Here is a 10,140-nt window from a genome sequence, read left to right as displayed (position 1 = left end):
CTAGTCCTTCATCAGTGGCCACAGGATGCTGCCCACAGGATGCTGCCCACAGGACGCTGCCCACAGGACGCTGTTGTCTGGATATTTTTGGTTGGTGGTCTATTCTCAGTCCAGCAGCGACACTGAGGTGTTTAAAACTCCAGCAGCACTGCTGTGTCTGATCCACTCAGACCAGCACAACACACACTAACACACCACCACCACCACGTCAGTGTTACTGCAGTGCTGAGAATGACCCACCACCCAAACAGTACCTGCTCTGTGAGGGTCCATGGGGGTCCTGACCACTGAAGAACAGGGTAACAGAGTATCAGAGAAACAGATGGACTACAGTCTGTAACTGTAGAACTACAGAGTGGAACTGAACGGTCAGTGGAGCTGATAGAGTGGACAGTGAGTGTGGAAACATGGAGGTGGTCAGAGTGTTACGGATGACCGGTGTATCTTCTGGGTATCTGTTTAACTGCTTTATGTTAAATAAAGACTGAGTTTATGAATTGATTTTAATTTATGAATTTAACAGTTGAGTTTTGTCAGTAAGCGACTCACTTGGGTGTAAAGTGAGCCGTTTGTAGTACGAATGTCCATTTTACCTTCTCGTCCGACAGGTTTGACCTTTGGCTTAGAGGGAAACTGTTTTTTTTAAAAATTCCTGTATGAATAAACGGTTAAGATGAAACAGTCGTTCAGAGCGGTTCTCTGTTCTAGATAAACCTGCCAAGTCAGAACCGTTCCCAGTGGTGGTGATGGGAACCAGACGTCCCCCTCTAAAAGCTCCTCACAGTGGTGGTGATGGGAACCAGACGTCCCTCTAAAAGCTCCTACAGAAAGTTCCTACATGAACTGGTTCTGAATTCATTGCCTGATGACTGAGACGCTGTTTTATGAGAGTTTAGAGAACTTCAACTCCATTCATGGTGGAGGGAGACATGCAGGGCGCTGGGCGGCAAAATAGTCCCCAAAGAAAACTCATTATTCCAGATTTTCCACTGTTTTCCATCATCAACATTCCATATAAGCTCAGAAGACTCGTGTAGGTTCTCTGGTGGTTCTGGATGGTAAATAAAGTGTCTATATCTGTGTTGTAGTCATGGCGACGCCTGGTTCCCATCACCACCACTGTATAGACGTCTGTTTACACCATAAACTCTGAGCTATGCAGAGAATTTGAAAAGTTGGTGGAATTCTCCTTTCCGTATCAAGCCTGTCCAATTGGCAACGGGGTCAGGAACATTCCTGTTGGACGGTCCTCACTTTTGGCCTCTGGCTACCGAACTTAGTGAGAAGTCTTGCTTTGGTAAACAAGCCAAAGGAATGCAGGTCACACTGGTTGTGTTCAGTAACATATTTCATTATATTTCATTATATATTTCCGTTTTCTGAGACTTTTAACTTTCACTACATTTCACAGTAAAAGGTGCTGCTTTTTACCCCACTACTGTTCTGTAAGGTACTGTATGTTTATTAAAAGTTTCCCATAATATATACAAAGCATTTGACACACTTTCTCAAATAAATCAAACCAATCAGAGCGCTCCTTTCATTAAGCCCCGCCCCTAAACAAAACTGATCTCAGCCACTGTAACTGGGCTGGCACAGCTATAAAATACTGGAATATTTGGTGGATGTGTTTAAATTCAGACAGACGCCACCACAGAGTTCAACTGAAAACACAGAAGGACAATCTTGAAATTATAATGCTTCACAGTTCTTTTCATTTTAATGCTTAATCACTTACTTTCACTCAAATATTGGATTTTGTACATTATCTGCTGCTTTCTGCTTGCATTTCAAGCTCACTCTTCAAAATAAAAGTCCCCAAACAGCAGCAATTAAATCCAAACCGAGGCTGTTTGTTAATCAGTCAGCATTTATTGCTCAAAATGATAAACCTGATATGTTAATTATATATGATCCCTGCACAGCATTAGGCCGACATTCATCCTGCACAGGCCTCCTGGCTCCAGGTTCTCAACAAGTGCAGTGCAAACAAAACGCCAGTAGTTCGCTGTAGATGTTCACGCCACACACACACACACACACACACACACACACTCACTCATACACACACTCTCACACACACTCTCACTCATATACACACTCACTCATACACACATTCACAACACACACTCTCACACACACTCAAAACACACACACTCTCACACACTCACACACACTCACTCACTCACACTGCATTTTCAGTGATTCTGCAGGTAAACTTAAGAGGCTCAGCAACGTCATGGCTAACATCTCTCACCCGCCTCCACGATTCATTCGCGACTGCATCTGCTCAGTATTTTAAGGGCCTTTTGGTTTTCTGCATACATTGATTAGGTTTGAAAAGACATCAGATCACAGTAAAACATACTGAGAAGCAGTATCGAGGGTTAATACAGCGAGGTCATCGGCATCAACCCAAAACATGCATTCCTGGCGTTCAAAATGTCCAACATTAAATTTCAGCTATATACATATACATATATACACATATATATATATGCATATGTATATATTTATATATATATATGTGTGTGTGTGTTTATATGTTTATACATAAATCCGAAACTGCTCAGATTTAAATTAGTGGCGAATCTCATGAAAACAAGTCATAAAGAAAAGCGCTGAGTCATCATTTCCCGTTGCTTGTCCTCCTCTTCCTGCAGCCTTTACAGCCACGTGTTACAGCAGTGCTCAGTCTCTACAGCGTTCAGACGGACACACACAGGAAAATCACCCTCCACAGCAGCGCCGGAGGGGGAAAAGTCAGGGAAACATCACCGTGCCAACCCTGCCCACGTCCTTCAGCCTTGCTGGTCTGATGCGCTCAGAAGTTTGTATCCATGGCTGATAATTCAGTAAGTCTGCTGAACAGTTCTAAAGCAGGGAGTCCCGGTAGGCCTGAGTCCAGCACAGTCTGATTTACCTGCTCAAATGCACCTGACCTGTGGATTAAGCATACATCTTCTAAGCCACTTATCCTCCTGGATCACGGGGGTTGATGTCATTGGGCGGAAGGCAGGATACACCCTGGACAGGTCGCCAGTCCATCACAGGGCAGACGGGCAGACACATTCACTCACACTAAAAGGCAATGTAGCTCGTCCAACTGGCCTGACTGCATGTGTTTGGACTGTGGGGAGAACCGGAGAACCCGGAGGAACCCATGCAGACTCCACACAGAGAGGACCCTGGACGCACGGCCACAGCGCTACCCACCACACCACCGTGCCGCCCGTGGATTAAACATTACATTTGAATTCTGATAGACTGTAATACACTACAGGAAGCATAGGGGGCGATATCTGCCTGCTTAATATTTTTATATGGTTATATACAGCACCAAAAGGGTTCTTCTACTGTTGCAAGCTTGAAACTCTCACAATAGCACACTTTTTTGGAACTATATAGAACCATTTTTGAAAAGGTTCTACATGTACATCATATTCTCCATCAATCTCAAGAACGACTGCACCATGCAGAGAACCTCTTAAGCATGCAAATGATATTACATAGAACGCATGGTTCGAAGTAGAACCACTGCCTTTACTGAAGAACCCTTTTCTAAGTGTGTAACTAACGGCTACAATCCGAGCTGCGTCCAAGTCCTTATAGGAGGGTCTGGTCACTCGTCTCCACCCTGGCAACACCGCTGGGCAGTTATTTCCAGCCATACAAGACCAGACTCCTCTCTCTCTGAATGGGAGACCAAAATACTGGAAGCTGAAGGTGAAATTACTGTTTCATAAACATGTTTGATAAAATTCTGATACAATCTCACAAAAACCTCATGAACAGTTTGTAGCTTTTGGCTCAATAACACACATAAATGGCCTGTTCTGGCTGCAGATCTCCACAAGGGGGAGCTTTCTATGGCAGTAATTATGATTATTTTATAAAAATATGCCTATTTATCACATTTTTACCCCCCAACAGGTGTGCTAGAGCAGGTAGATCAGTCAGGCTGTGCTGGACTCACCTGCCTTAGTGTACAGGGTTTATGACCAAACAAAAACAAACAAACAAACAGACAAACAATCAAACAAACAAAGCACTCAGAACTGCAGTCTGTGACGCTCAGACTGTCTCGTTAAAGCTCTCAAAGAAAATAAAGAACGTCTAAGCTGGAGACGCCTAGCTTACGGAGCGGAGTTCACTCCAAATGCCCTGGAGTAGTGTTTTACATCCTTTGGTTAACAGTTACGCTCACAATCCCGCGCGGATCATTAGTGAGGGTTTGAGTGATAAAATAAAAAAGGAATGATAATCATCAGAATTCTGTTTATATACACTCTAGATGGATTAAAAACAGTTCAAACCAAACAATATTGAGAAATTTAAAGTGTAAGTAACAAAAAAAAACTCATTTGAGGAAAAATCCCGCTGTCCTGGGATATTTGACCATTTCGCTTATCAAATACCTCACGCTTCCTCATTCTCACCCTCGGTCTCACGAGGCCCCAGACGGAGCGCATCTGTCGGTCCGCTGGCTCGATGAGGTCGGCACACCACTGCTCCCCCCTCGGACCACCCAGATTACTGTTCTGCATACAAGATCTAATTCGTTTCTAATCTCCCCAAACTGATTTTAAATGCAGAGAGACTTTTATTTTGGAAAATAAACCAAATAAACTAATATTATAAACAACTGAGAGAGAAAAAAGTAACGGCTGGATATAAAAGGATTTTTAGCGAGTGTTGTTGACGCTGAGCTCGACTAAAATCACCAAACTAATTCACAAAGCGTAACTAAAGAAATGAAGGAGGGAAAAGTCAGTAAACTGGACTGTGAGTGGAAAATGAGCAAAACACCAGTGGCCCGCCAGTGGCCCGCCAGTGGCCCGCCAGTGGCCCGCCAGTGGACCGCCAGTGGCCCGCCAGTGACCCGCCAGTGGCCCGCCAGTGACCCGCCAGTGGACCGCCAGTGGGCCACTATCCTCTGGCTAACCCGCTCTAAATCACTGCTATCACTGTAAAGTCACATGGCTGCACTGACCCGAGAGCGCGATTAGCCTTGTGAAGCGGTCAGTAAGCTGCAGGTGCCGCTGCAGAAGCTGAGGACTCACTCAGGGTTTATGTTGTGGTCAAGCTCGACTCCATGAGGCCGTTAAACATCTAGCCCAAGCAAGAAAGCGTCACTTTTACATACCGTTAAAAATAATATTAAGAAATAAAGAACGTCTGCGTTCGGACAAAAAACGTCCCAATATTTTCAGTACTATAGCACTGCCCCCTCCCGGGGGCAGGGCTGAACACGCTGACCTCACAACGCTCTTCACCAAAGCACGATGTCCTTCCCCAAACCCGGATTCGCCGAGGTTTTAACGTGTTTTCCCTCGAGACTAAAGCCACGCCCTGCCCTGACCTCAGCGCTAATGCTAACGACAGCCATCGGCATTCCCAGAGGTTAAAAGGCCACAGGTGACGCTCGCGTCGGATATAAAAGACGTCCCACTGGAAGCTGAACAGTAGCATGTAGACTAAAATGTAGACTAGAATGTAGACTGGCATGTAAACAAGCATGTGGGTAAACGTGTGGACTAGGATCAAGGATGTGGACTAGCACGTGGACTAGCATGTAGACTGGCACATATACTAGAATGTTGACTAGCATGTAGACTAGAATGTAGACTGGCATGTAAACAAGCATGTCGGTTAGCATGTGGACTAGTATCAAGGATGTGGACTAGCACGTGGACTAGCATGTAGACTAGAATGTGGACTAGCATGTAAACTGGCATGTAAAGAAGCATGTGGGTTAGCATGTAGACTCGGATCAAGGATGTAGACTAGCATGTAGACTAGAATGTGGACTAGCATGCAGACTAGAATGTGGACCAGTGTTTATCTTTCTCCAGAGTCTCTGGACTCATTCTGTGATATAGTGAGTGCAGTTGATATGAAAACGGGACATAAAATATAATGAAATAACCATCAGCAGCTGGATTAGCACAGCAGCTGGATTAGCATGTAGGCTACACACCTGCCGATGAGTATCTGCAGATTATTTTATGTTTTATAGTCTGGAGTTGAAGTGCCATCAGAGGGAGAACGTGTCTCACCAGCGCAGCAGGTTCCTTAACCCTCTGTCTCCTCTCTTTTTTGGTACACAGTCCTTCAGTATAGAAAATGGTTCTATATAGCACCAAAAAGGGTTCCACTGTTTATACAAGCTTGACATAGTAACTGCGGCAGAACCCTTATTTGGAGCCACACAGAACCATTTCCAAAAAAATGCTTTGTAGAACCAAAGAACCACTTGCATACTTAAAGGGTTCTCTGCATGGTGAAAAGGTTCTTCAGATGAATGGAGAAGGTGCTGTGCTATACATGGTTCTACATAGAACCTTTTTAAAATGCACTAAAACGGTTCTTCTATTGTCACAAGCTTTACATCCTAACAGCAGCAGAACATTTTTTGGTGCTTCATGAGAATCATATACCACACATTCTCCATCGATCTGAAGAACCATCTCACCATGCAGATGGTTCTCTGAGTGTTTCTGGTTCTATATGGGAGCCTGGGTGCAGCATAAGCCCTGCTGGAGTGGTGTGACAGGAGTGTGAGAGTGGGGAGATGTTGTTTACAGGTAACGAGCGGGGGGGCTGCGGGGCAGTGGCGACTCTGGTCACTGTCTCACAGGAGGCTCTCGACAAAATAAGCATGATTAACCAAACCGCGGGGGAAACGCGCTGAGCGTGAGGGGGTCTTCTAAACGTGTGTGAGGGGGGAGGCGACGCTGGCGAGGTTTGAGAGGAGAAGAGTGGCTGGACAGAGGTAGAGAGGGAGCGAGGATGAGGATGAGGATGAGGACGAGGACGGCATCACTCTAAAAAACGACGTGTTAATTAACAACACATTCCTTCTGTGTTATAACCTGTTAACCCTTCGTGTGCCAGGCGTGATCAGGGACCCCCCAACCCCCCCCGTGTTAAAACTCTGCAGAGCAGCACTCGGTGCCGTACTGGACACGTCTGCCTCGAGAGAGCGGCAGCGGCACACAGCTCACACCATCTGCGCTCTCCGACCGGTCGGACCGGGTCACGAAGGCGGCTCCCTCGCCGTCCCGTTGGCTTTGTTCTTGCTCTTGGGCAGAAGTTTGCGGTTGATGATTTTCCGGAAAGTGGCCGTCCTCTTCTCCCTCTCGGACACTGCCGAGACGTCCGGCGGCTGCTCCAGGTACTGCAGGTCGTTGTGGGACTGGCTCATGCCCGGCTCCTTCCTCTGGTGCCTCCTCCTGAAGAACAGCTTGGCGCTCTTGTGCAGGAAGCTGCCTACAGGGGGCGCCGAAAACACAGAGGAGATATCAGCACAAAGCAGCTGGCCGTGACTCCAATCCGGAGGTCAGAATAGATGCCCTTTATTGCAGGCCTATTATTACCCACTCTAAAAAAGATGGTTCTTCAAGGGTTCTTTAGTTCTATATAGAACCGTGAATGCTTGAGTGGTTCTTCGCGTGGCGAAACGGTTCCTCAGATTGATGGAGAATGTGTTGTATATGGTTCTGTATTGCTATGCAGAACCATTTTCAAAAAGCTTCTACATAGAACCAGATACAACACATTCTCCATCAATCTGAGGAACCATTTCGCCACGCGAAGAACCAATCAAGCATGCAAGTGGCTCCTTAAGCACTCAGTTCTACATCGCATGCTCAAATGGTTCTTGACATGGTGACATGGCTCTTGAGACTGATGAAAAATATGTTGGCTATGGTTCTATACAGAACCTTTTTCAAAATGGTTCTATGTAGCACCAAAGAAGGCTTGTGCTACTGTTACGATGTCATGCTTGTCACAATAGAAGAACCCTGTTCGGTGCTACAGAGAGCCAACACGTTCTCCATCAGTCTGAAGAAACGTTTCACCATGCAAATGGTTTTTGAGTGTTCCTGGTTCTATATAGAAGTGTTGTCTTTACTAAAGAACCCTTGCAGAACCATCTTTTTAAGAGGGTAGTTTTGCTGTCTAAGGCCCAGACTAAAGTTCTGTCTCAGGTTCTGTCTCAGTGTTCTCTGTAAACATGGACTAAAGTGCAGTGTTCAGCCGTGTGACGTACCTACGCCTGTTTTATACGTAATAGCCGATTAGTCTGTTCCTCTGAGACATTCCCGCCTTAAAAGGGCACATTTTGACCTCCAGAGTTGGATGAGAGCCTCTAAATCCCAGACGGAGCTGATCAGTGAAGAGATTCTACCTCTTTAGTTCAGCAGTGGAGCTCCAAAGCCAATGCAGCCAACAAGCACTATGAGTCAATAGTCACCCAAATCTCATTAAGGTGGTGCAGACCCCCATGGATCCCCACAGAGCAGGTACTGTTTGGGTGGTGGGTCATTCTCAGCACTGCAGTAACACTGACGTGGTGGTGGTGTGTTAGTGTGTGTTGTGCTGGTCTGAGTGGATCAGACACAGCAGTGCTGCCGGAGTTTTGAACACCTCAGTGTCACTGCTGGACTGAGAATAGTCCACCAACCAAAAATGTCCAGCCAACAGCGTCCTGCGGGCGGCGTCCTGTGACCACTGATGAAGGACTAGAGGATGACCAACACAAACTGAGCAGCAGCAGATGAGCTGTCGTCTCTGACCTTACATCTACAAGGTGGACCCACAAGGTAGGAGTGTCTAATAGAGTGGACAGTGAGTGGACACAGTGTTTAAAACCTCCAGCAGCACTGCTGTGTCTGATCCACTCAGACCAGCACAACACACACTAACACACCACCAACACGTCAGTGTTACTGCAGTGCTGAGAATGACCCACCACCCAGATAGTACCTGCTCTGTGAGGGTCCATGGGGGTCCTGACCACTGAAGAACAGGGTAACAGAGTATCAGAGAAACAGATGGACTACAGTCTGTAACTGTAGAACTACAGAGTGGAACTGAACGGTCAGTGGAGCTGATAGAGTGGACAGTGAGTGTGGATACAAGGTGATGTTTATAGCTCACAGTGAGTTATACAGGATCAAGTCTGCACCACCTTAATGAAGAGCTGGGTGACTATTGACCTCTAGTGTTTGTTAGGAGCCTTAGCCTCACAGCTCCAGCATTAAACTGAAGGAGATAAATCTGGACAGTGGCTGACTGACCACATCTGGGGTAAGAGGGAAAACTGTACACATGCCTTTTTTGCTGAACTATTCCTTTAATGCCACCGTCCTTCTGAGTTTAACCAGCGCATCTCTCCTTTACCCAGAGGAGGGGCCACGTTACGGTATTAAAATGTTGTTTACTAAATGATTTAGGTGATTAAATGTAAACACATTCGGGTGCTTTTTAAACAGATGCTACATATTTCCTATGCAGGAGATAAAAAAGAAGGGAATATGGAGGATAAAAGCATTCCGAACCAGTCCATACTGTTCCGCAAAGCACAACCAGGATGCCAATCTGGCCAGAGGGATGTGTGTATATGCGCACACACACACACACACACACACACACACACACACACACACACAATATTCAGCACGGTATGTAACAAAGGCAGCGCAAATATAATAAAGTATATAAATGATATGAGCGTATTAAAGCCTCTTTACTCATCCAATCAGCTGTTCTCAAAATTAATGCCTAACAAGAGCTTAAAAATAATCACATAAGTTGATACGGTCTTTAAAGGGCCCATATCATGAAAGATTTGTGACATCACAAAACAACCTAATTTGCATATACCCACCCATTCAGCCTACAGCAGTTTAGCCCTGCCCAGTTTACCCAAGCTGTAGTTACAGGGAGTGTTCCACCCCAGATGAGGCACAATACAGGACAGCCAATCAGAACCGAGCTGATTTACATATATCAATCTTAAAGGGATGGTTTGTTTCATTGTAAGGGATAAAGAGAGGTCATGTAGAAATGAATTATGTCTGTACAAAAAGCAACACCAGTGTCATACATGGACCACAGGTGAGACAAAGTAATCAGGGAAACCGTGGGATATGGGCTCTTTAATCACCTCATTAGACCGATGCTACAGCAGTAAAGGACTGGCTTAGATTGGCACTAAGCTACGAAAGCTGTTCTGAAGGGAAGTCTATGGGACTACATTACCACACACTTACTCGGCCAGCAAAACTGTCTGCTTATCACTGCTCTCCTCTTTTAGATGGCAAAGAAAGAGATGACGGGGGAGAGACAGAG

General features: G+C 45.7%; 1 protein-coding gene across 4 annotated transcripts in view; it reads right to left on the bottom strand.

The window, feature by feature from the left end:
- Positions 1 to 3,236: 3,236 nt before the first annotated feature.
- The window catches only part of LOC108415417 (C2 domain-containing protein 2), a 48,150-nt gene continuing 41,246 nt past the window's right edge, over positions 3,237 to 10,140 (bottom strand). For 2 of the 4 annotated variants that reach the window (XM_017688455.2, XM_017688456.2), the window contains exons 14-15: positions 10,062 to 10,098; positions 3,237 to 7,272 (exon numbers count right to left, since the gene is read on the bottom strand). In XM_017688455.2, the coding sequence (XP_017543944.2) occupies positions 6,930 to 7,272; positions 10,062 to 10,098 (380 nt within the window). In that variant the 3' untranslated portion in view covers positions 3,237 to 6,929. The remainder of the gene's footprint in view (positions 7,273 to 10,061; positions 10,099 to 10,140) is intronic. The other 2 variants (XM_017688459.2, XM_017688460.2) reach the window with 1 other exon arrangement.

The sequence above is a fragment of the Pygocentrus nattereri genome, chromosome 18 (assembly GCF_015220715.1).
Source record: "Pygocentrus nattereri isolate fPygNat1 chromosome 18, fPygNat1.pri, whole genome shotgun sequence".
NCBI lineage: Eukaryota > Metazoa > Chordata > Actinopteri > Characiformes > Serrasalmidae > Pygocentrus > Pygocentrus nattereri.
The sequence above is the reverse complement of the archived record's forward strand: the minus strand, read 5'-3'. Positions and strand labels throughout refer to the sequence as shown.